Source organism: Pieris brassicae, chromosome 8 (genome assembly GCF_905147105.1).
Source record: "Pieris brassicae chromosome 8, ilPieBrab1.1, whole genome shotgun sequence".
Taxonomy (NCBI): Eukaryota; Metazoa; Arthropoda; class Insecta; order Lepidoptera; family Pieridae; genus Pieris; species Pieris brassicae.
Window position 1 is genome coordinate 5,980,783 of NC_059672.1, and position 27,316 is coordinate 6,008,098.

Genomic DNA, 27,316 nt, shown 5'->3' on the forward strand with positions numbered 1-27,316 from the left:
ATGGGCGATCACTTACATGAGATGGACCTTGCGCTATTAAAAAAAATTGCTTTCTACTTAGTTTTTATTAAGAATCGCAATATTCTTTATATTCAGAATAATCTTAAATATATAAGCAAAGAAAATCGAATAGTAGATTCTGTGCCAGCTTCTCGGTCACAGTCTGCATATTAATAACAAAATTCTAGCACTGGCGCATACACCAGCGTTCACTACACTTTTTATGCTTACGATAAAGTCGCTAATAAATTGCGTTGTATGGGATATAGGAAAGATATGTTTTATAAAATTTGTCTTTTTAGGTATTTTTATTATTAAATAATTTAATGTTGCTTAGAAATTGTCTATTTACAATCATCCAAATCTTAAACTAACCCAGTTATAGTATCAGTGTTAATTTTTTACCTTTATTAAATTGATACATTAATTTTTCAGACTATGCCCGAAGAAGGAATAAACATTGTCTCCGTTTTGCTGCACGCTCATGGAACAGCTCGCAAAATAACATTAAAACATATTAGGGGAAACGAAGAACTGCCAAAAATATCAGAAGTATGTGTTGTTTGAATATTTATAGAAAGGGAAAGTGCCACCTAGTGAGCCTTTTTAGTACTAGGCATTTCGAGTCGAAATTCAAATAGTCACCGATTGCGTCGGTAGTTTTTTAAAAGCCTGCTAGATGGCGGTATTTAACATTTGCATATTTCTGATAGCGTCACATATTGAGCATCTAAAGTACTACAACAATTCTCGACATGGTCATAAAATTGCGAGTGATGTTAAATTAATTAATTATTTTATACAGATGGCGCTTTAATACCTATTTGGTCAAAAGTCTTACGTTATTAATTGCATATACACGATTGTAGATATATATTTATTAATTCGATACTTCCGTATATTAAGTTAAATGAAGGCAATATAACAATAACCTTTCTAAATGCATATGGCGTAACTGTAGCATAAAACTAAAGAATTAAAATTACTCAGAAAAAACTATTTCTTAACATGTTTATATTATTATCAGGAAAACGTTTACGATGCCCGATACCAACAATCCCGTATCGTTCCCGGGGGAAGGAAGTTTTACCGAAGAGATACTTTGATCACTGAATGTACTTACGATAGTACAATGCGAAATAAACCTATTTTGGGTGGATATTCAGCGACTCAGGTAAAAATTTACTTACAAAAATTTCATTGCGCTTACCATATCTAGTGTAAGTCTAGTATTTAGACTCAATTAGAGGTCGTGTATTCGAACGCCTGTTGTAAACTGATGGAATTTAAACCGATTGTACGGTGAAGAAAAACATTGCCATAACGACGAGTAGAACACACAGTGATTATAACTTTCTTAATTATGTCTTTAAAGAAACATGATCAAGGAGACAAATACAGAAACATAAGGTATGCCAAGACCAATGGTTGTAGCGCCACTCGATCATGTATTGATTTGTCAAAAAGGCACTTGACATAACTGGGTATCAGGACATGACACTTTCTGACTCACTGTTTGCTCTAATTCAATATATATTTCTTTATTTAGCCTTTAGGTAACATTTTTAAAGTTAGAAATGGCAATAAATCTTTTGAAATTAGATTTACTGTCAGTTGTCAAATTATATATTTTATCCTTATTGTTAAAATTTACTAGTACACATCCGAACACATCTCTCTCATAAAGAAATTAAATAAGTCTGATTGTTATCAATAAAGTTTACTTCCAATGTGTACATTACTGAGATTTTAATTACCACTGGTAAAATGTTGTTTATAAATAAAATATTAACGCAGTAATTACGTATCTAACTATCAAATGTTATCTTCCGTTGGAGGTCGTCAGTTCATCAGTATTAATTTGACTTTATAGTTATACCTATAACGTCATATATATCTGATGAGTGGCGGAAAGTTACTTGCATATTCTTCTTGCACGCTCTACGCCCTTAACTTGCGAACTGGTAGTAAATGTAAATTTACAATTAATTTAACTTATTCTCTGACGTTAATAAGCGTACTTGTTTACCTATATTAATAAAGTTATTTTGAGTTTGAGTTAGATCATACAAGATATATAATTTTTACAAATTTGCTCCCGAAAAATTATGTATGTATGTTTGTGGACTCAGTTTCCGCACTTAGACTCTCAATAGGTCCATTGTGCGTAACGGAAAATTATGATTTCTATTTCTTTTAGTAATTTATGTTCGGATCATGATAGTTGCGTTCTTTACAAGATATAAGCAAAAGTTTGCGGAAAACGTGGCGTGGAGTTTGTTTTAGACTTCATCACCATCATTATTTTCATCCGTTTAACGCACTTGACTAGAAAAAATGGGAGAAAATTTAGAAGCATATTTTACTGTCGGTCATATGTTCCTTGAATTACTAATATATTTTTTTTAGTTATCATTTAATACTGAAAATATTCACCTATTATAATCATTTGTAAATCTTTCAGGAAATGTGTCTATCATTCATATTATACTACCCACGAACTCAGCTCGCTGGTTGCTACTCTATGACGCCTGTGGTGGAATTCTTCGAAACCTTCGGCGTGAAGGAGTTTTATGGACTCAGCATGATGCAAGTGGAGAAAATATTTTTATCGTCTGGGTAAGTTTTATAACCTGCTATTATTGGATTTTGTTAATAATACATGCATTTAGATTAATCACGAACTGAAAGTGAAAGTTGGTAAATAGTACCCACCAAGTCCGATGGGCGTTTTTAACTATTAAATAGAAGTATTTGTTACTTCGTCGAGCATGTATTCGGATTCAATTATTTAAAACTATTTTTATTTTCAGTAACGTAGAGAGTTTGCCACAAGAAATCGAAAGTGGACTTACTGCTGTCCAGGGAGACGACCAAGGCGTAGGTTTAATGAGTAAGTATGATCTTCCAATAGACAAACAAGATAATTTCAGGATTGGGTTAGGGCAGCGGATTCTATAGGTGTCTGGATGAGTTATAACTACTAACAACTAGGTTTTTAGAATTGTCTTTTATTAACATAACTTTAACACAAAGAAAACACTTTAAACGTCGGAAAAATTTAATATTATGTAAAATAATTATAAGTTTATAATAATACAGCTTCAATCCGTTTTAAAAAAGTGTTTTTAGCAATTATACTTTTAATGTGACCCAGGAACGGAGCGAAAATTCAATATGTAGTACATAGATATATTTCTTTAGCTGTATTATCAAGTGTTGGATTGAGAACACATAAAATATTATTTCAAATATTCCTTACTTTTTAATTATAACTATCAAAATGGCCTCCCTGTTAATACAAAAAAGGAAAACAATCTAAACACCACTTGGTTTATTTTCAGAAGGACTTGTCATCAAGGAGCCTCCAGAGTTCCGCAATAAAACCTTCATGGCCCATCTCAATGAGATGCCATGGTCCGAGCCACTACTGACTGAGCAGATTGAGAAAACTCTTTACCATGGATGGCACATGACCTTCTGCAAGAAGAGAGACGACTCTTGGGGAGCGGTAAGCTTAAAATAAATTCGTTTTTAAGTAGTTGCTAGTTATTTTATTCGCAAGTTTTTTTTCTTTCTGTTTTTTTTTATTTAAAAAAAATACTTTAATGTTTCATTGTTCAAGGATAATTTCGTAGGGTACTTCTGAAAACGTTATGTGCTTCATCTGTCTCCATGCACACACTACATATATTAACCAAAGACAATATCATTTTTGCCGTTCTACGCCCTTACGATATACATAAATAAATGAATTTTAATTTGTATAGACCATATAAGAATTACAATATAAAACTCTCACCATCTTCTACATAAGATACTTGTTCTTACGTGTCACTTCTATTCCAGCCTATACAAATTCAGAACTATCCAAACTACACGAAGCTTTCGAACAACGACGCATCAGAAAAATCTTGTCACTACAAAAGTATGCGTCTGCCGTCCGTCACAACGACCACAGGTTCAGCATCCACGAACAGTTGGTCGGCGATTTTAGTCTTAAGCATTCTGATCGTTGCTCGATAATTTTTGATTGTTGTTTTTTTGGGCTTTTTAAACCGGTTGCATCTGTAACTTTGGAGATAACCAAAGCGGTCAACTGCGATTATTGGGGATGTTCAATGTTTGTATTTATAACTCAATTATCAAAAAAATTCGAACAACCTTATACCTTATAACTTTTGAACAAACTGCTACAACCTTTTTTTATGAACGTATACCCATAACAGTAAGTATTGACACGCATATGACCGTTTCGGGTATTTATCAAATTCTCGAAAGCCCATTTGTTTTTACTGTTTGAGTTTTTTAGAGCTTATGTGTCCAAGTGAACAAGTGTATAGTATTATTAGTTTTGAAATAGGCTATGGTTTTAATTAATTCGCGGTAACTTCAAGCTTACCAGCGATTTCATTCCGATTTCACTATTGAGATCAATGCTGGTACTGAATATATTTCCAATGCAATTTCGATTAGATTCCTTGAAGAATATTGTTTGGATATTGATATCCAAAGCGCTGATGTTGCAACCTTGGAATCGTGCGGTACAAAAGCTCAACGCTATGTACATTTACGACGTTAGATGTTATTATGATTTTGTTGTGTTTACCAGCTAATTATATCAATTGAAATCGGGTTGTTTGAGTAGCGGGGCTGCCTCGGATCTATGACAATAAAGGCATAATATTTATTTTTACTATTAAAAAGTCTTTTCTTATTTTTCGATACGATGTTAAAACGTGACAATGCAGTAATATAGTAATAAATTGATGTCGTAGCATATGAATGTATGTGATTTTTGTACTTATGTGACATACTCACGAAAACGTCGTCTGGTCGCAAATACAATTAGATTATATTCAAAACAACTTTCTGCTCAAGAATCCCTATATTAAAAGTTACAGATTTTTTGAGTATTTACAAAGACTTTTTAAGCAAGAATTCTTGCCAGTTAGAACAATTGAACTATTTTTCTGATTAATATTTAAAATTCACGTAAAATATGGTAACTAACGACTTGCGGTCAGTCAACGTTTATATATGTATGAGTGTTGTTTTATAGGTGATAATCGATACCAAATAATGGTATATATTTGTATTGACTGAAATTTCTTCCTGATAAGCAACAACTTCATACGATCCAATAAGATACTATTAACGAATTACTATATTGGCTTTTAAAACCACAAATACTAAACGTCAGTTTTATTGTTATTTGTGTGAATAGAATAACATAGTAATTAATAATTGTACTATATATATGGATTTATGTTCCCTCTAAGAAGTCTCTTTATAAGAAGACTGAAAAAAAACTTGTAATGGCTTTTTTATAACACGATCTATGTTTAATTAGTACATACTTAAATTGCCATTTTATTTCCAATGATTCTAATGTTGATAAAATATATACAAGCAAATAGTATCGATTCATTTGAAATTTAGATTATCTGAAATCGTTTGAAATAAAATAAGTGAATATTTCTATAGAAATAATTTTTCATAATTACCTATGGGTTATTCAATTCAATCGTTTCCGTTTATAATGATGATTTTATTAATTTGTTCGGAATGTTGAGTTGTTAAGATTAATTGTATTCCTATAACAACTACATAGTTATTTGTAACTATTATAACGTTCTACTGGTTTGCTATACAATGGGCCATACAAAGGAACATAGCTGTCATTCGTTTATTAGAAACGTAGCCAGGAGCAAAAACCGTAATATATATTGGTGCATAGCTCAATAAGCCAAACATATACCAATGGACCTGAGTTCATATTCGACAAAACTATTAACACAAGCGGTAACTTCTGCAAATTAAATTAAAAGTTGGTATAGACCAACTGTGCACTATTTCATAGTGCATAGGCACTATGAAATTACGTAACGTCTTATATACAGGAAAATGTATTCGGCAATAAAGTATTTTTTAAAGAATTATATCCACAAATTTACCTAAAAAGGCTTCGCTTCGATAGTATCATCCTGTAATGAATAAATGCAGTATGGCCCCAATCGGTGATACGCCCCCAGCCCCAATTGGGGGTATGTAATGAATATATAGTAATAAGATTTTACATACATAAGGGCTGTGCTGTTTAGACTCTGGTTACAAAACTTCCCCTCATCTATTTTATAAATTTTACACGTTTGGGTATTTGAATACGTCCCAAATAATAATTTGAGTCATTTAGAACTATTGAATTTTGCTATAATGTAAGACTAGTTATAAGTATACGCTTAGTAATTAAGATTTATTTATTAAAAGTCAATATAATGTGTTTTATTACTTTAACAATGTTTTATTTCCGTTACACAAAATTATGACAACTTCAAAGCAGTGTTGGCGTGCGACTCATCCCTGAGGTCTTAGGTTAGATCCCTGGCTGTGCACAGATGGAAATTATGTCGACAAGCGCATTTAAAACTTGATATTTTTGTCTCAAATCCAAAAGACGACATGTATCAGACATGATCTTCTACTTGAAATAAAAAAGATCAGAGAATCTCAGCGCAATTGGATTATTAACTATGCTTTTAGCAACACAATGTTTAACCAGAGATTTGAAATTCATTAGTTGTTTCGGAAAGTCAAAATAATTCGACTTTTACAGCGATAATATATATAATAATAAGGCGATATTGTTGTATAAAAAATGTATTTTTATTAACACGGATTTGGCGTGTATTATAAATACATATGAATTGTTATATTGAAATATTACATAAAATCTTTTAAGTATCATACGTTAGTGTGTGATGATGTCTGAGTAAACTTTTTATACAGTATTAATATTTATCTGGTTTTGTTAGAATTTTATATTTTAAAAACGTTGCCTGTATTTCCGTCTTCGCTCAACAATTCTATCATTGACTGGCGCTTGAGTTTGTTCGGTATTAAATGTTGAATCCAAATTACTCTGAACACCCTGTTCTTTATTTAAATTTGTATTCTGGTTTGCATTCGATGACTGGTCAATAAATACGTTAGGCCTCTGGTCGTACTTCTGTGGGTTTTGCCTGTTCGCCTCCAAAGCCTTCCAGTTGATGTACCAGAAAGGTTGTTTGTCCAACGGAAGTTTGCTGATCCTATTCACAAGATCTCTATCGCCTTTCGCTTCTATGGGCAATGGAAGCAGTTCTCCATCATCACCGAATCTATAAATAGAAATGTAACGGTTATTGGAGAGATACAGTAATAAAATTGATTTGGTTGAATGTAGTTTCAGAAGTGATGTCATCGTTTTGTCTTTCCACCAGTAGTAAAGCGTAGTGCGGTGCACGCTTTACCTTCTTAGTCCTCACTTGAGACTTGCGTTGCCTATCCCTATGCTTAGTCGCCTTTTCATGGCAAATGAATATTTTTTTATATACCACAAATAATAAATTAACTTGTTTACTAAAAAGAGTGCTTATAAAGCTGGTAAGCAGAATACTAGTGTAAGGACCGGTCCCAAACTTGCACGGCTGGGCTTTTTAACTTTTATTTAAACTAGAATATATAGCTATATTTAGAATATAGAATTTATACACAGGAATAATAAAGCATTATAAAAGTAAATTGTCCAGTACTTTTTGAGTTTTATTCCTCACAAACATACAAAAGTACAAGTTTCAGGTGCTGTGAAAACAATTTTTCGATATAGTTTGACATATTTGTTAGCGCTCGGCGTTGTGACTTGTGATACACATTAAAATGTGAACATCAGAGTCGAGACTTAATCCTAAGTATGACTAGTGTTAATTTTTTCAAAAACTTTCTTCAATTTTCATACCGTAGTCAAAGTTCCTTTGCATACATCGCATTATATCTAAAGAAATTCCACGAATAACACGGGTCAACATAAAATTTGACTTTGATTGCAAAGCATTAAATTTCGGTAGTTAAGGTCGTAATAACTATCAAATTAGCTTACAGAAAAGTGGAAAATAACTTAAAAGTGCACACTTTTACTTTTTCTTTTATGTTCATAGCTACTTTCTCTCAATAAACCCCAAATATAGTCGCCCATCATGTTTTCATTGTATTGGCCTTGATAGCGTTGTTCATTGTTTATTATAACTATCACAAAATCAAACTTTATACCGAAAAAAGGTATTTTCTTTTCGTTTTTGTGCATAACTAACTGGAAAATAATAGTATAAACTTTAGGACAAAGAACGAAATTTTTTTTGTAGAGTCGTGTAATCCTTCACTAGGACACCTACGCTATTCATCTGTGTGCACGACACGGTCTTAAAATATATTTATAAGTGAGTCTTACATATTTTTTATCGGGTAAAATTTAGATTTCTATCTAGTATAGCTAGATATCATTTTAAATAAACATAAAATTTCTTAGTAAACTAATAATTGTTTTTCATAACATTCTACGATCCCAATTGCCTAAAAATTATCTACATTTTAGTACTATATCAACACTTTCGCATTTGAGTTTATGTCTATGAGTTTGGAGATTAGCGTGAACAGTCGGCTTGTCAAAATCGCAACAATCCTTTGTTATCAGTAATCAATCAATGAGATTTCTTGTTCTATTACTCACCTATTTCCAAGTTCATCATTTGTTTTATTTTGCAACTCTGGATAACCAATGGGGCGGAAACCCGCGAATGAAGGACGTTGACCGTTAATCAAATACGCAGACATCAGCAAAATCACCATTTGCGATAGGAATGCCTAAAATAAACATTTGATATTATTAATATCGTTGATAATTTTTATTGTATTTAAAGTAGAACAATTCCCCAAATCCTTTTATCCCCATTTCCTTTTAATATAAAGTGGCGTTAACCGGCGTTGAATTTATTTATTTGTTTGTAAATAAATATACAGTGCAAGTTGTAAGAGATTTTTTTATCAATTCAGTATTTATCGTTCATTTGATGCAATCAAACAAAAACACAAATATGTTTCTCTTATTTTACTTAATAAAATTAATGTTATTCACATATAACCTCTATGTTAGCGATTGTTATAATCCCAAAAAAAAGTTATTCAAATGATTATCTAAAGAAATAAAATTTAGCTTATTTATTTTTAGAAATATATATTATAAAAGTCAGCGGTGATCAATCAACAATAATAAACAGAACAATAACATATTACTCACCATTATTGGATATTTTCCTTATAAATGAATAATACATGTGCTTTATAACAAGACTAAAAGCCGACTGACGACTTTGATTGCAAAAACAACTGATTTTAATTTTCCCGTTACTCATCACACTTAATGATGGGAAACCCAGTGTTTTAAACGAGTTTAAGTATAACGAAATTAATCAACACTAAATTGTGTTCCATTTCCCTAATCATCCTTGTACGACAGGCGACTGGACTTGGCTGAACTACCTCTTCTTTGCAGTCAGAAGTTCAGCCTTCTAGACTTCTAGAAGCTTAAGTCTAATGAGACCAGAACCTAGACAACCTAGTTATCAGATAGGAATTCCCGTTCGTAGAGTTTCTATACGAACGAAAGGGGCGATTGCTTAATTGGACCACGATTTTAATTACTTCCGATTTACACTGATATCTTTTAATGTTGTAAAAAAATAATATTATATTTTATCAAGAAAGCGTTAGTTTTTTATTTGTAGAACTTTTCTTGGTTTCATATTCTTAGAATATATAAATTAACAATTCCACAGAGCCCTTAAAAATATTATTATTAGTGCGATACATTTTATTTAAAACATTTAAAGCAGTTTTTTTAATGTACAATGATTATAGGTAAAGGTAACTGTGGCGCTGTTCTATTCAAACTTAAAACAATTAATCATTCTTGTATTTTCTTGTTATATAGTTAATACTTCTTTAAATTCAAATGACCTAATGATGATGTAAGATGTATAGTTATAATTCAATTATTGGTTTATGTCTTTATGTTATATTGAAAAGAATTTTTAACGCGAGGTTTTAGTAGATGACCAAATCGTTATAATACAGCTAAAGCGAAGTAAGTCTTGTACGACAAAAAATATTAACATTCGGGAGTCACATTTAAATCTTGACTCTGAGGTCCTGAATCTGACTTATCCTAAATCATACAAATTGCGGCTTGAACACACGATCATGGAGATGAGTCCACTTTTACACACTCACTCCGCTAGCTTTGCGGACCAAAATGTGTAAGAGTGGATCGGATCTAATGGAGCTAAAAGCTAGCAATTGAAGTGGAAGAGTACAGTTAACACTGGAAGTTTCGCGTTTCGAAGAATCAGATAATAAAATATAAACAAGTGCAACAAACTTTTATTGACGTACATAATCCCTGTTTATTTTTCCTTAACTTGTTCTTTGATAATTTTAAACGAGCGTTTTATTTGGCATAACCTGTTTAAGTCGAGATCGTTTCACACAAGGTACCAACAGGCGTCCTGTCTTAACTATGATTATTAATTTAGAATTGGTATAATAACTAAAAAATATTTCAGAAACAAAGTGTTTATTATTCTAGTGCTTTATGATAAACAACATTCTTTATTACTTTTTCTGGCGCGTATAAAAATAGTTTTGTTGGTATTTCGACATGGCAACAGGCGACACATATAACTGACCATGTGAAAAACATGGATTTTCAAGATTAATGCTACAAACAATTAGCGACTGTACCTAATTATTTTATATGTGTTTTAACAATATAATAACTCCGATCGAAGCATTTGTTTTAAACGATATAATTTTTTCTTACATCATCTTTGACGATACTTGCAGCACGCATTCTGTCAAACGCCATAAAGTTACATGAAATAAGTTTGAACGGTAAAAGCGCTATGCATTGAAAGAAAATGCTATCATAACAAAAGTCATGATAACTTAATATGGCGGCCGTCTCCTGACAATAACAAACACAACAAAAAAAGAATTAGCCAAATCGCTCCCGCTGTTCACGCGTGATGCCGTGACCAATGGAAATAGGGATACATTTTTAAATATATATAGAATTAGAAGATAGAGATTAGAAATACTCCGTCTTGCTAGTAATGGGGGGCCTACACTACATGGTTCAACTTGTCTTTAAAATTATGGAAACAGACGCAAATGTGTGTCCTCAACATGACCCGCTGGCGCGTTACGACGTTTGTCCTTATTTCAATTAAGTGTGAGTCAACAGTGAAAGGAGTAAAAATACTTGTTAAACCCAGATATCAGTTTCTAGGTAATCCATAAATACCTACAGTGTCATCGGTCATACACATTATAAATAAGGAAAATGACATCGGGTTATCTTCCATTGCTAACCGCTTTACTTAAATAGTATTTCCGTTTTTAATATCGAATTACTGTACCACGTAATAAGAGTTCGGGGTCCTCAAAGACAGTGGCGTAACTATACCATCTGTGGCCCGTGGCAATTACTTTTGATGGGGCCCTTTCAGTAAAAATCGTCACGTTGTGCTCAGTTTAATTTTTATAAACTTTGAGATTTTCAGCGTACTCAATTACACGTTGTATAAGTCCCACTATTGGCACAATAATAACTCCGCTCTTGGGCCAGAGGGTATGGTCTACAGACCAATCCCTCTGGCCCTATTCGCCCCTATTCGCTTTGGGCTGGCGGGACTGTAGTCCCGGTACATTATTATTGCATTCATCCATAGAACATGATATCTCAATGCACTCATCATCTATTGCCTGCCTGAAACCTGCATACATTTACAATGAAAAATAAAAAAAATTGAGCTCGCGGCCTCTTGGGCAGGGGCCCTCTTGGGGGGCCCGTGGCATTTTGCCGGCCCTGCCACCCTAGTGTTACGGCACTTCTCAAAGAACTATTTCAAAACTAGGCTTCGTGTTTAGATGACATCATTAAAGTTCATTGTTAGATAGTGACTAACGTTTAACTAATTATAGATTATGTATCGGTATCTATGTATTTGTCATTTGCATAAAATTATTTCAAATGTACCTATTTAAATTTTAATGCAAGATTTATTAGCTGTTTGCTAGTCATCAGTCTTCGAATTTGTTTTGTAATTGTAAAGCCGCGTTTCGACTAGGCAACATTTGGTGCGCGACTCGTGACGCTCAACATGTACGGCAACGCTACAAGTTTGACTTGAGACTTTCAACATGTTGGGCATCATGTTGTGCAACATGTTGCGCGTCAATTGTTGCCTAGTGGAAACGCGGCTTTAGTTATTGTATAAATTTTATACTCCATAAGTTCACACAAAGAGTTTCGTCGTCAGCGCAATAACATTTCATATAACAGGGTATATCGCAGACATATTCCAACACATATTCTTAAGTGTTATGTTAGAATATGTTTTTAAAGGTAATCAACAATGTTTTTACCAGAATAAAACCCACAACCCTCGTATAAGACATAATGAATTGGTAGATACTATACAAAGTATTTACTATTAGTCTCCTATTTAAGAGGTATCAACTCATTAACGGTAATAAGTGGAAATATCTCAAAAAACCCAAGAACTTATAATTAATTTACTGGTATAAATAAAGTTAACTTTTGAGATAAATATATTTCCAAATAAGTAATATGTACACATAACTTAAATAATGTGTTATCCGTATCTCTATCAAATAGACTACTTACAAAAATAATATATATACCTTACATCCTTAATTATTTGAAAATATCAAACAAAATAAAGTAATAACAATCAATTGTAAAACATATTCTAATGTGTTAATACTAGCTCCTGAATCTTCTTGTACTTCCTTACAACATTTAGTTCCAATTTCCACAACTTTCGGATAGAAATCTGTCCAAAACTCAAACGCTTTGTAATTCACTGTATCTGGTGTGCTCATCGTAAAATTTTTCCTATCAATTATAAAGAAACCGGGCTTCTCCACTTCAAAAGGATTCCATTGTATGATTACTCCAGAGTTCGTCGGATTCGAATACCATGCAAAATTGGTCCACATTTTCATTATTATATCTGATATGCTCTTATCTCTATAATCCCATTTATTCAAGTCTTCAGGTAGTGGTAAGTATGGCATCCCAAATGTAAAAATCAAATCAAAATTGTGCGGAACTGCTACCCAATCAGGAATACCTTCATTAGCTATATCAGAAAATGGCTTTAAGTCAAACCGATACAAGTAAATAGGAGCGTGCTTACTAATATACTTTGCAAGTTGATATGTCGTTGCTCCATAAACTTTATCCGTATAAAAATCGAGAAATTGTTTTCGTAAGACAGTCTCGTTCGTTGTTGGTGGAATAGGTTTATAGAAAAATGCAACTGCATCTTGAATATGATGTTGGTTTGTGAAACATGAACTATTGTCAACAGTGATATCTGAAAGAACTACTTCTTCGCGCATAACATCGAATTCCCTTTGACTTATACCTGAATCTTCGTTTCCATCCTTATCAAGTAACAGAGCATCTTCCATATTAGTGAAGCCAGTCAAAATTGGGACGGGGCTAAATATATCATTTTCAAACATTTTGCTTGGCAAATCTGTTAGGAATGGAACTGAAATATTGCTGAAACCGTTATCGACGAGAGGTTTCCATTCTGCTAGCGGTTCACCGATATCCAAAAGCGCTTGATAATTTACTCTTCTAAGACAATCCAGCAGTTGGTAGGTAGGCTTTCTAAAACAGCTGAATGCAGTTGCAACTTTATCAACTGTCACAATTTCTTTTCGCGCTATATTCACTGTATCCGGCGAGAGAACGTTTCCACTCATAGCAATTGCTTTTTGAAAGAGCCCTGATGAATATGAAGAGAGCAAATGAAGACCCACGCTCACAGCCCCTGCGTCGTGCCCGAATATACAAACATTGTCAGGGTCGCCTCCAAAACCTTCGATGTTATTCTTAACCCAATTTAAAGCAGCGACTTGGTCTAATAAGCCAAAATTACCGGGTGCTTCGTTGTCAAGTGTTGAAAAAAATCCAAATATATTCAGACGGTAAGCCACAGAGACAAATATAACCTGGAAATGTAAATACTTTATTAAATTTTGCCCAACTTTTTTGATTGCAAGAACTGTGTTAGCATAATGTTACAAGTTAAGGTATGTTTACGAACCTTTTTGAAATTCTCATTATTATAATTGTAATTGAGAAAATATCTTAGAGTTAAACGTAGTTTATATACAAGTATTTAAGTACCTTTTGTTTTAGGACAAGTTGAAATGGGTTGATTGAATTTGGGCTCCCCCGTACGAAATTTCCGCCATGAAACCATACCATAGTAGGATAACCTTCAACCTTTAAATCTGAAAAAAAGGAAAAATAATGAAAAAAAAAACAATTAAATTCTCAGAAAAGACACTTGTGGAATATAACCTAGCGCCCATATGGCACACATCTGCATCAATAACCAGCCTGACCAGCCAGTATCTTCCAATTCTAAAATCGAATGACTGGGGTTTACATATTTATACATTCTCTAAAGAAGCTCTCATTATACTTAACACTAATTAGACCTGACTGAGTGTCGCAACAGCTATTTTTGTTTTGTATCCGATTTTCAATAACCATCTCAATATTGCAGTTTCAAAGCGAGTCAAGCTGTGAGAATTTCAATCACTTTTCGACTGCATTTCGTAAATTTGATATCTTAAGGAAGTACTTTAAAGCTTCTCCTTTGAGCCAAACTTATTAGATGTGTTCACTGTTTTGGCAATACCCTAACCTACACTCTAGAGATTGCTAATTAAGCTATTACACCTATCCTTGGTAATTAAACTTTTCTCGTTATGTCATTTTGCCTATTTAATATTAATAGGCGTTCTGGACTTGGTTTAATGTTTTAAATATGGTGTTGAAGAATAAACATAAAAAAACCAATTGACTTATAATAAATCATACTAATAGCACCGTTTTAAATAAAGTACTCATCTGTCTATTTTCACCACAGCGTAAACACAATTTAATAGAATGAGTCCAGATATTGCTTCAGTTAGAATATAAATTTAAAAAAAAACACAGTTTGAACCACAGTTACTGTATTTTACTTCCGGCGAAATGGTAATTGTTTTGGATTGTAAATTAAAAATATCTTCTAAATACGCAAAAAAGTCAATGCCTTGTTACGTTATATATCAAAGAAAAACTCCAATTCAAACAGCTGAATAGAACGCATACAGTTTAAAAACGAAGCAAAACCTCTATAACAGTCGATGAATGTTTGCTACCAACTATATTATTTCCATAATTATTTTAAATAAACAAATAAATGTTGAAGCTTAAAATGTCACTATTAAACTTGCAAATGTAATCGCTATTTACACAACAATTATTATGTAAATTCCACATACATTTCCCCTTCTATGATGCATGTCAAATTTAGGTCAGAAATAAGAGGGTGAATTAAGGTTAGTCAGAGTGCTTAACGTACACTATTGGCACGGAATTCTTGCATTAATGACTCAAATTTATTCAAAGGTCTGCATTGTTTGGCTATATTTATCGCGTACCAATGATATTTGGGTCAATTTTGAGCACTTAACCTACTTTAGGTGACAAGAAATTGGTATGATTTAGTACGCCTAAATCATAATAAGGAACATTATTCAACTTCTTGTCTTGAGAAATTCACAAAAGTTTAACCGATCTATTAAAGGTAGTTTCTTTAATATAATTTCTCCATATATGGTTATTAAGTTACTTAAACCATATTTTTTGTTACTACACGTTTGTCAGTCTAATAGTTGAAGTAATTTTAATGGTTTCATCAAAGTTACTATTGGATACACTTGTGATTTTACAAGTTGTTATATCTTGAAGATAAGGTACTAAGACATTAAAACAAAATTTATAAAAAAATTGAAACCGGGCTACGGTAGGCAAATATGAAACTGCGATAAAATAAACTTTAAAGCTATATTATTTTGTCTTTAACCAATACAATCCCTAAATGGGGAATGGAGAAATTGCTATGACTGATCTATTAATAATTTTCTTTATGAAACTAAGTAATAACGCAAGCCCGAAAAAAAGTATTAGCTACGCCTTCTATTGACGCCGCTTTGGCGAAGAACGCAAGATAACAGCTCTTCCAGCGTTTCATCTGGTCACATAGCTAGCAATCTGGCAGGTAAAATCCTTAAATCTTATTCTACAAACTACGAGATTGATAATTTAACTACTGCGAGAAACTAGTGGTTAGCATCCAACCCAGGCTTGAGTTTGCCTTCTAGCGTAAGTTTCATGGAGCTCGGATGATCCTCTTTGCAAATCTGAATTACAAAAGTTTTAGGTAACATTTCAAAAACAGACCGCGCCAGGTTCGCTTCGCCAAACATGCGCACCCTTTAGGACTCTGAATCACTTCATATTGCCATCGGCCTCTGCTTAGGAGTGCCCATATATAGTCCCCATAAGTGTCCCGGCTTTGAAGTAAGTAGGGTTGGACACTATGGCCTACAACGCCAAAAGAGTGCAGATCGTTTTTCTCGCCATGCCACGCTCAACGACATTTTCTCTCTTGCCTCCGTCAATGTTCCAGCAATTTCAGAGCCTACGGGTATCGCAGGAGACGATGGCAAGCGGCGTATGGGATGACGTTGATCCCTTGGAAAATGGGACGGGCTTTAGTATGGCGGGCTTTACCGTCTCACCTCCTCCGGACAAGCAAAAAAGCTGGGGTGGCCGCAGAGCAGGCAGGAAATAATAAACGCCACAAATATAAGAGCCTTTCCTCAAACTTCGATTTAGTTCCCTTTGGAGTGGAGTTCCAGCGCTTATACAAAAATTAAGTTGGCGCTTGTTAGATAGTACGCCAATACAGCGAGGAAATGCTGCCAGCGTTAAAGGTACACTGCCACACCTTTTAACCACCAAACTTTTTAAATTTGTTTTAATTTTCCTTTTAATCATATTTATGATTACTTTGTAGGTTGTGAAAATTGTAAATACAAATTATACGTAACTATTGTTATACCTAAAATATACGATAAAAAATAAATTGATGTGTCTATCATGTGGACACTTTATTTAACTTCATACTACACACTATAGCTTTTTCATCAGGCGTTTCAATGTACAAGTAACATCATATCATTGCGAAAATTAATGACTAGAGACACAAACACGGATTATTTTAGACTTACATTTGACAGAGTAGCTGATTCTTATATAACCATCGTTATAACGGATCGTTAAAGTTTCAATAAAAATTAACGTTTATTTGGTAAAGTTAAAACTGTTTTCATAATCGTTAAATTAGAGGGCACAATTAAATTTCACAGTTTAAGACTTAAGATAAGATTAGAACTCTTTATTCTAAGGTTATGTTTTCGGTAAACGAAGCAAATGGAACGTTGACTATTGTTTTTCTATATAACATTGCTCCTATTCTGAACGTTTAGAAAATCGGCATCGGCCAAAAGTACCAATGCCAGCAGTTGTCTATAGGTACCAAAAACAATTATTCAAGAACCAGGATACAGTCTGAAGCCATAAACAATACTTTTTTTTTTGTGTTCAACAAGATATTGTTGATTAAGTGTAAATACATATCAAACATATAAATATAAATTATCAATAGAAAATATAATTGAGACTGAACTGAAAAGTTATTAATAAACAAGTTTCTTTATGGTAACGATAAGCCTTTACTAAGAGAATTAAATGTATAAAGTATAAATAGGTTCTTTTATATAAATTTATAATTTGTTTATAGAGAAAATAAAATAATTTGACACGATCATCATCACACAAAAGCAAGCACACCTTCCTTTACTTTCAATGTACCTTCTCCATTGCTTTATTGTTGTGTTTTAATAAATATAATACTTAAAATTAACTAAAGACTTAATGATGTCTTAATAACGGGTATGTTTTTAATTGTGTAGATTCGTTATTAAATAAGAAAGTGTTTGGGTTAGTTCCCGCGATAATATTTATTTAATAGATAAAGATAATAATTAGCTAAAAAATAACACACAAGCGATCACATGAACAAACAATTTTGTAATAAACCTGCCGGTGAAAATGGGTGTTCACAGCCAAAGGATCTTATATACAATGGCATATGAATATGGAATAAAAATTGCAGCCATCAATTTTTTTTGCGAAATTATTGTTTAAGATACGATTTAAAAATATGAAGGAGATTAAGAAAACATTATTTCCAAAATCCCATTGTTTAGTATATCAATTAAACTAATATTGATGACAGAAAAACAAATTTCAAACTTATCGTGATAATATGCCGTATAACATATACAGAGGGTGGCTTTATGCAAAACACGGCAAATCTTTATAATGATCGCATTAAAGCATGTAAGTTTATACGACATTTGCATACGTTTTATGCATTTCAGCAACCTTTTAGCGCCTATGTATTTGCCATGATAAGCCTACAATCTAATAAATTTTAACATTAGATTTTCAATAGGCTTTATAAATAGTTATTAGTTAATTTCATATGGTCAGTACTCGCTGGCTACAATTGCCGTGAAACGCTCGAACTGATTGTTTATGAAAATAACTTTAGCTCGCGTTTATATCTTTTATATATTTTTATAAATAATATCCTTTTATAGAGTATAAGTGATATACTCTATAATAAGTCTTGAAAAAGAAACAAAATGTGTGCGTGTACTAGTGTACCTGTAGTGTTCATTTTACCTTATTACTACTAAGATTATTACATAATTTCATTGTTATCGTTATTATATAATTTTGTTATTAATAGCTTTGAATCTGTTCAAATCAACCGTGGTAAGGACCAGAAAAAGATGGCACGTAACGAAAAAATGTGACGAGTAACCCAAAAATGTGAAGGTAATTTATTTCCAACGCCGATAAAGAAGTTTCACTTCAAACAAATATTTTAAGTGTGTGTTTATTTTGTAAATGTTTCAAGGAATAAATGAGGCTTAATTATAATTACATCAATGGACAGACGTTTGGCCACAATCCCACCTGATGTTAAGTTAGCTGCGACGTTTTAGAGGGCACGCCTGTCTAGGAGATGCCTATTTGGCCGCCACTTAAGTGAACGCATATTAAACTATCTAGGGAAGATGGAAAGGGTGAAGAGTTCCACTACTTGGCTGTTTTTCGAAGAAAGGACGTGCGGTGGCACACCTGGGGATGCCAACAACCAAGAGGTGAAACTCCAACGTCCTTCTAATTGAGCGTTATACGAATATTACTTAGATTCCAGCGCTTATTTTCGTAATTATATTACGACAATTTATAAATCAAGGACCACAAAAACTTTCATTGTTTCCCCGGGAATCAAACATTCGTCGGTATTGTATGCCCTTCTATTATATTCAATAGATGTATGGGACATGTAAAATCAATTTTTCCATCAGCTTTGTCCAAAAGAAAATAATAATATATATATTTTCTACTGTGGGGTAGGGGCTTTTGTGCGTGCGTAATTCTCAATTAACAAACGGAATAGCAATTAATATATGCGTACAAAAACATGGGATACTTTCATATGAAATTATACGGAATACTTGGCCGAAATTAGTATGTAGTAAATCTTGGGGTTATCGTTCCTTTGTATTCAATATTACTCTATGGTTTATTTTTTTATGCAAGTATATATTGTATTAGAAAATGAACACAGTGTTTACCAAGAGCCTGGGATGTATAGGGATTGAAAGACAAATACATCACAATCAAATTAAATATGTGTGAATGAGAAATAAATAGTCTAACGCGAGCATGTACCTATGTGTCAAAGTCAAAAATCATTTATTCATATAGGTAACACAATGTACACTTATGAACGTCAATAAAAAAGAAATATACATTAAATGCTTCTAATTTTACATTTACTGCCAGTTCTCAAATCAAGGGCGTAGAACGAAAGAGAAGAACTGGCAATAAACTCTCCGCCACTCTTTTTAATCGCCAAGTTTTTTTTTTGTATGTGTAGTGAAGAATGAGAGTAACAAAAAGTGTTCATGTATCTAATATACCATTAATTCATTCATATAACATTATTGTGTATAATTAAACATTTTACGTTCAAAGTATTGTCTTAAAGCTTTTGTAGAAATGTTTTAAACGTGCCATAGTGGATAAGGCCTTCATACATTTTTAATACAATGTGAAGATGGGATTACTTTCAATTTAAGATTTCCCAAGAGCTTTATAAAAACTACGGGACTTATTATAAAAGGAAAGTACAACCTTTAACGAAAGGAATGTTTCAAAATTATTCTTTTAAACTTTTGTTTTTTTGGTTTTCATGTTTCTGTAAAACATATTAAGGAGCAAAACAGGTCTTAGTAAAGTATATTTTAAAATATAATTTTTGACCAGTTTTATTTATTAAATAAGAAGGCAAACAATGGACATCTAAAAGTTCTTGAATTAAATTCTTTGATATAATTAAAACTAAATTCGGTTGAGATTTGTCATAATAATTTCTGGAGTTCGGTTTTCGAATACACCTTCAAAGTCGTAACTTCTAACGAACGTATATAAACTTTAAATGCAAAACGCATCGCTTTTAGCCGAGATTAGGGTCTGAGCCCAAAATAATGTATTCATCGATACTTCAAAAGGACTGGAAAGGCTGAGTTGGGTTTTAATGTGACGAGGCCTCACCTTTAGGCACATTTGTAAGGTATCAATCCACTCAACGGTTAACTTAGATACCTGTGTTTTTGATACGCTAAATCTGATATTTTCTATGTGGGGAATAAATTTTATAGTAAATCTTTTTTTTGAGTCTTTCAATTATTTCTTTCTGGAATGTCAATCAAATATAAAACTCGCTAACAAAGTTATGCAAGTCGCTAAGGATAATATTAGGTCCTTACATATGAAATTGGCGTTTTGTATGGGAGGAACAAAAAGTCGAATATTTTAAAATATAATATATTTAATTAATCAAAGTATTAAGCATTGTTTTCTATGCACTTTTGCCATCTCATAGGTAGTTCATTGATTTTCATTCGAAAATTAACCCCAAATAAGTTACTTGTAAGCGTTTGGTGGACTAGTGCCGGTATTGTTCATTGCAGTTTTCTCAAATCTGGCCAGACTATTACGGCTGATGTCTATTGTCAGCAATTGCAATCTATGATGGAAAAGCTAGCGGCTTAACAACCTAGGCTGGTCAAACGCTCCACGCCACTGCTACTTCACGACAACGCTAGACCACACACTGCACAACAGACGGCTACCAAATTAGAAGAGCTTCAATTGGAATGTCTAAGACATCCTCAGTACTCCCCGGACCTTGCTTCAACAGATTACCATTTTTTTTCGAAATTTGGACAACTTCTTGCAAGGGAAAAAAATTAACTCTGATGGGGCAGTCCAAATCGCGTTTACAGATTTTATTGATTCCCGTCCGACTGGTTTTTTTAGTAAAGGGATCAATGAACTACCTATGAGATGGCAAAAGTGCATAGAAAACAATGGTTCATACTTTGATTAATTAAATATATTATATTTAAAAATATTCGCCTTTTTGTTCCTCCCATACAAAACGCCAATTTCATATGTAAGGACCTAATATTATTAAAAGGAGTCCTTTTAGACAAGGTTCCGAAGATACTGGCAGCGTTCCCTCTTTGAATAGCTAGACTTATTCTTTGTCCGAGGTAGTTGCCAGCTCTTCGGTCTCCTGTGATGTCGACTTTTTTTTTTATAAAACAGGGGGCAAACGGGCAGGAGGCTCACCTGATGTTAAGTGATACCGCCGCCCATGGACACTCAACGCCAGAGGGCTTGCGAGTGCGTTGCCGGCCTTTTACGAATTGGTACGCTCTTTTCTTGAAAGACCCTAAGTCGAACTAGTTCGGAAATACTGCATTGGGCAGCTGGTTCCACATAGTGGTGGTGCGCGGCAAAAATTGCAAATCTATTTTAGATATTTCCTTAAAAAACGTTATAACGCTAGGACCCCACTGACCAAAGGTCTCGTCACCAAATAGGACAAAATCATATTCGGAGCCTAGACATCATGGCAAATTACGATCTAGCCTAACTAAAGACGAATAAATAATTTAAGTCTAACCTAATTTACTAATTAGGTTATTTAACATAAGAAAGTATCCAAAAACATTACTTACAGTCTCTAATAAATGAAAGACACATTCATGTGTCTATTTTAAGTTTGAGGTGAAACATAAAAACAACCAACAACTTACAAGATTGAGTTATCAGAGAGGTTTTGGTGTATTTGAGACGGATGCCGAAAAAATTTAAGGAAACGGTTACTTATTATTTCTGCCTTGTTATGTAGAAAATAAAACTATTTATATCTTTCTTTCCGTGTAATTCTTATTCTTTAATTATCAGTCACTTGAAGTGTGGCTTGTCCTGTGCCAGATGCAACAGCTCATCCGCAGTCACATACCCGTCCACTCCCTAACGTTGCGAAACCATTTCTTCCTTCTACCAACACGCCATTTATCCTGAATTCTCCCTTTATTATTACTTAAAGTAGGTGGTAGCGGACAAGGCACGTGTACCCGATTTACAACCAGGTAAAAAGTTTCCATTGTTTAATGTTCTTCGTAAGTTTTTTGCATTTCGGTGTGATTTATATTTTTTTATGTCGAAGTGTTTATACAAAGTGTCATGTATCAACTTAAACGTATTCAAAATATCTTTACTATACAATATTATTGAAATTAAAATTTGATACAACATATTTGAAAGAATATCTTTGCACTTTAACTCAACTTAGTGCTAACGTAACTGAATGTAGATTATTACTTTAGACACTTTAATATTGTTTCGGTACTCATATTAATTAAGGTTTTAAAGGATAAAACTTTGAAATTTGTTGCATATGAAAGTAACCAAAGTGGTTTTAATATAAAGGAACGCTTATAAAGCCGAAGTTGAGAATGAAAATGCGTATACTCTTAAGCCGACCTCCTTCTTCTTAACATACTTTTAAGTTTTTTAATGCTAGCCAGCTTGTCTATGGGTTTAAATAGTATTATAGTATAGTATAGTATTTCTACATTGTTCGTTCTTTTAAGAAGTTCTTGGAAGTTCTTTGAAGAGGGTTAATAATACAACAAATATACGGCAATAATTCGAAATTTCAAATAAAAGTAATTTAGAAATTAGAATCGATTTCACATCTCTCTATTTGTACTTTACGTGTACTTTTTTATAGGTACGCTATTTTATATAACCCAAAAACTTGTGGTTGATGTGGAGATGTTGACCATATAGTTTGTATATTGTCATACACTTAAAACCTAGTATTACTTTAAATAAAAATTTTATACTTTTCAAAACGGTAACGCCGTAAGTTTCAATTTTCGTAAAGGCAAGAATATGAGACACTTTATTGAAATATTTTTCGATGGAATTTTATTTTTCATGTCAAAATTGAATTCGAGAGGCGTCTTATATGCGATGTATAGTCCTTATATGATACTGGATTATTAACCGATGTAAAAAAAAAGTATTTTCATTTTCAGCTGTTTGTATGTTATTAGATCCAAATTAATCCGTTAAAACCTGAAATTTCATTAATTTACGTGAAGATTAGATTTCACTTCTTTTAATTTTTTAGATTTTTGTTTATTATTGTATAATGCTAGGTGCTACTTGTATCTAATTTTATTATTTGTTAATTTAATGCCCTTCTTACACTTTACCCTCTGTAGGTATTTCTTTTTCTTCTTATTACTAAGGTTGCCTGGAAGAAATCGCTTGTTAGCGATAAGGCCACCCATTGCCTTTATATATATGTTAATGGTAACGAAGTGCAAATACGTATATTCTATCTTAGAGAACTGTCTATGTTTCATCAAAAACGATTGAGTAGTTTTTGTTATATGGGTATCCAAGCACTTCTAATGGCGGCATTTAGCTAGATTAATCATTCAAATATGAAAGTTATTTTACTAAATAAATTTTATAACAAATTTGTTGTACTCGTGAACTCGTGTACAGAATTGTATCAGCACAGCTACGGCAACATATATAATATAATATATATTGTATAAACTATATTTAAATGATCCTAACTGATTTCATAAGTCAGAATTGAAAAAAAAGCTAATAAACCGATCTTAATATTATAACCGCCTTCATAGCTAAATTCCCATTCTATGTTCAGTGTATATGAACATTTGTGATAGGGGGGGGGGGGGGGGGGGATTTGCGGGAGTCTTAACCCAGAATTAAAATATGTACAAGCAGTAAAATTTATTAACAACGATTGAAGTACTAACCTCTAACATAGTATTTTGAAATGCAAATAGCAAAATACCGAATCTCCAGTCGTTTGTGTAATTAAGGCGATGCTATCAAATGCCTCAAAGCTATTACAAGATTAATTATCACGTTTGACTTGTCTGCAGAAGCCATTTGGAGTTCATTGTAGAAAGGTTTTTAAATTACTGACCGAACATTTTTTACGAAAATATATGTAGGAAAGTTGCTTTGTCCTTGAACAAAATAAAGGTTAATTACTATTATCCTACGTTCGAGACCTAGTTGAATAAAAAAAAATTACGAATATAGCTGTCTCTTTTTTTTAATTTATTTTATTCTCAGTGGTTTTTTGTGCAAAGTGCGGCTTATAAGCAAAACATAAAATACTAAGTAGACGAAAGGGTAAAGATACAAGGCAGAAGTCGCTATTTGATACATTCTTTGTTCTCATAGATGAAGTTTCACAAGCTTTTTCTAAGTGTTGTAAATTATACAGAGCAAATGATATAAATTCAACGATTAATTGACGTTTAATATAACATGGAGTCTCTATACAGAATATATACTTAAATATAACATTATAAAGAAGCCCACTCTCTGTTTGTTGTTTTCGTTTCGTTTTTGAAGTGAAACTTCTTTATCGGCGTTGTACGCGTAACCGAAAAATGTGATATTTTTATCACATTTTTTCGTTAGGCGCCATCTTTTTCTTGTCCCTACCACGGTTGATTTGAAGAGATTCGAAGCCATTAATAACAAAAATATACAATAAGGATAACAATGATAGTAATAAATCTATTACAATTAATGAAATTATGTAATAATAAGGTAAAATGAAATAATGGTATTATTTGTATTCATGTCTGTGTCATAATAAAAGCCTTTTGTTAAAGTTTATCTTAATTAACTTTATTTAACCAATTTCGGTAAAGTTGCATATAATAGATCAGTTTTCGAAACGTAAGGTCATAAAGTAGTTTCACTTCTTACGTGTGTATACTAGTACACGCAAATTTGTTTTGTATTAATTGTACTGTTTGTTTAACTGAAAAGCTTTTATTTTAAAATATAAATGCTAATGTCTGTATTTTATTAGATATGCAGTCATTACGTATTACGCACTTTAGTGCAAATTAGTCGTTTAAGGAATCGACTTAACAACAATTCAAGCTGAATTGAGGCCCTTATCAGATCGTAACTACCACGTGTATTTGGAAAACTAGGCTAATAAATGACTGTGTAGCCTATTTTCCTGCCGGTTTTCCCTTCTATATGAAACACATAAATCTCTTCAATCTTCTGTGTTAACGGATTTTCTTATACGTAACAGGGTCTTTGTTTTTTCTTATTATTAGAACGTATGATGAATTAAAGCCCATTTTCCTTATGAATCTCTATATCTTTTTAATTAAAAACCTGTCGTTCTTAGTAAAAGAAGCAAATACAATTTTGTTAAAATAAATTTACGTTTAATAATTTTTTAAAGACGAGGTGAGGTGCCTTTAAAGCGTGGGTGACTATTTAGACCATATGATTGACAACAATTAACTTATTATTATGACATTATGTTATTGTTCTTATTATATGACATTATGAAAGCAAATCGATCTAAATGTACCACATTCTTTTGCAATGAAACAATTGACTATTTATTATCTTTGCATAAACGAGTAGGGCTTTTATGAGGTGTCAAAGCTTAATTTGAGTAAGATTCGGTCGGGTCTCAGTGCTTAGTATGACTCTTGTATGTTAAGGTACATTTTTGATAAGAGCAAAAATAAAGATCATTCTTGCTTTTTTAATAATAGTGTATAAATTAGCATTATTTTGTTTAATTTAATTTAAACTCAACTCTAAAATATTTAAGAAAGATTCATACATTTTTTTAAAAGAATTATTCAATATAATATTAATATATTACATTTGAAATACAATGTAGTTCGTAGTAATATAACAATAGCAGCATTGTCAGGAGCGCGTCAAACGCATATGAAAATAATTCTTCAACTTGTATGTTGGTTTACGGTCAATTATTTAATGACTTATGATTCTTAAACGAAAGTTTAGTGATAATTTCTAGAGAATGAGAAAGTTAGAGACAAAAGCTTTTATTACTTATAAAAATGCAATAATTAATATTTATTTGCATGATCTATTATATTGCTTATAAGTGTAGCGGGATGACCTCTAATAGGCAAGATGGCGAAACCTCGTGAACCGCATCACACCTTTTAAAACCACTACTATTACTAGAGTGTGTCAGATAGGAAGAAGAAGGACCTTGTTCGCACTTAACTGTTAGGCTTTGTAACTATCGTATGTATATCTATATCATCTTTCATTAATGTAAGCTTATTAATTATGTTATAAGGATTATGTTTATGCTCACCGTCCAAACCTACTATGTAGTCTTCACTGTGGTTCTAAATAACTCGTGTTTTGGATATAAAAAAAATACGAAAATATATTTTAAAAACCTCTCTCCCATGCTGAATGATGCGAAGTAATTGCAACGCTATGTACATGTATAATCGTGTTTATATAATCCAATCATCGATTTTTTTTCTGTAATAGGAGGCAAACGGGCAAGAGGCTACCTGATGGGAAGTGATACCGCCTCTCATGGGCAATCACATTGCCAGAAGGTTCGAAAGTGCGTGATGAAAATTGTAAAAATTAAAAATTGTAAAAAGTGCTACTATCAAAATACAGATGTTATTTATATTTTTTATTAAATTAACTGCGATAACGCTATAAAAATTTGTGACTTTATGATCATTACTGCATATTTATTAAACGTTACTCACCATCAGGCACATACACATTCAAGAACAAACAATCTTCTGAATACTCCTTCTTCCGCGGCTCCTCCATTTGCCCCTCCAACAATTTTCTAAATAGCTCATCGTGTCGGTTCAGTGGATTCAGGACGTCCTCTTTCTTAGGATCACTCTGCATACAGTCCGGCGCGAATGCTGTCGCGTTTCTCACACCTTCCCACTGTGGCAAATCCGTGTACTCTGGAGGGCTGAATCTTCTAAATTCAACTGGAGGCTGGGCATACGGGATACCGAGATACGCTGCGATCCTCCGCGTCCGAAATCTCGTGATATACATTCCAGATATTGTGCCTTGGTTAGCTAGAGTGACCGGTTTCGGTTCCCGCGCTGAAAGAACAGTTGATAACAACGATAATACAATGAAAAACAGCAT

General features: G+C 32.8%; 2 protein-coding genes across 3 annotated transcripts in view; one reads left to right on the forward strand and one right to left on the reverse strand.

Moving 5' to 3' along the window:
• The window catches only part of LOC123712931 (MOXD1 homolog 1-like), a 66,896-nt gene extending 60,599 nt beyond the window's left edge, over window positions 1–6,297 (forward strand). The window contains exons 8-13 of one of the 2 annotated variants that reach the window (XM_045666320.1): window positions 436–552; window positions 1,028–1,174; window positions 2,465–2,619; window positions 2,814–2,893; window positions 3,345–3,511; window positions 3,850–6,297. In XM_045666320.1, the coding sequence (XP_045522276.1) occupies window positions 436–552; window positions 1,028–1,174; window positions 2,465–2,619; window positions 2,814–2,893; window positions 3,345–3,511; window positions 3,850–4,026 (843 nt within the window). In that variant the 3' untranslated portion in view covers window positions 4,027–6,297. The remainder of the gene's footprint in view (window positions 1–435; window positions 553–1,027; window positions 1,175–2,464; window positions 2,620–2,813; window positions 2,894–3,344; window positions 3,512–3,849) is intronic. The other variant, XM_045666321.1, reaches the window with a different exon arrangement.
• LOC123713297 (carboxylesterase 1E-like) lies at window positions 6,277–27,316 on the reverse strand. The gene is made up of 5 exons (XM_045666899.1): window positions 26,911–27,316; window positions 14,102–14,208; window positions 12,685–13,923; window positions 8,546–8,679; window positions 6,277–7,160 (listed from the first exon to the last, which is right to left on the reverse strand). Exons 1-5 carry the CDS (start codon window positions 27,314–27,316, stop codon window positions 6,827–6,829), a joined length of 2,220 nt encoding a protein of 739 aa, XP_045522855.1. The 3' UTR covers window positions 6,277–6,826.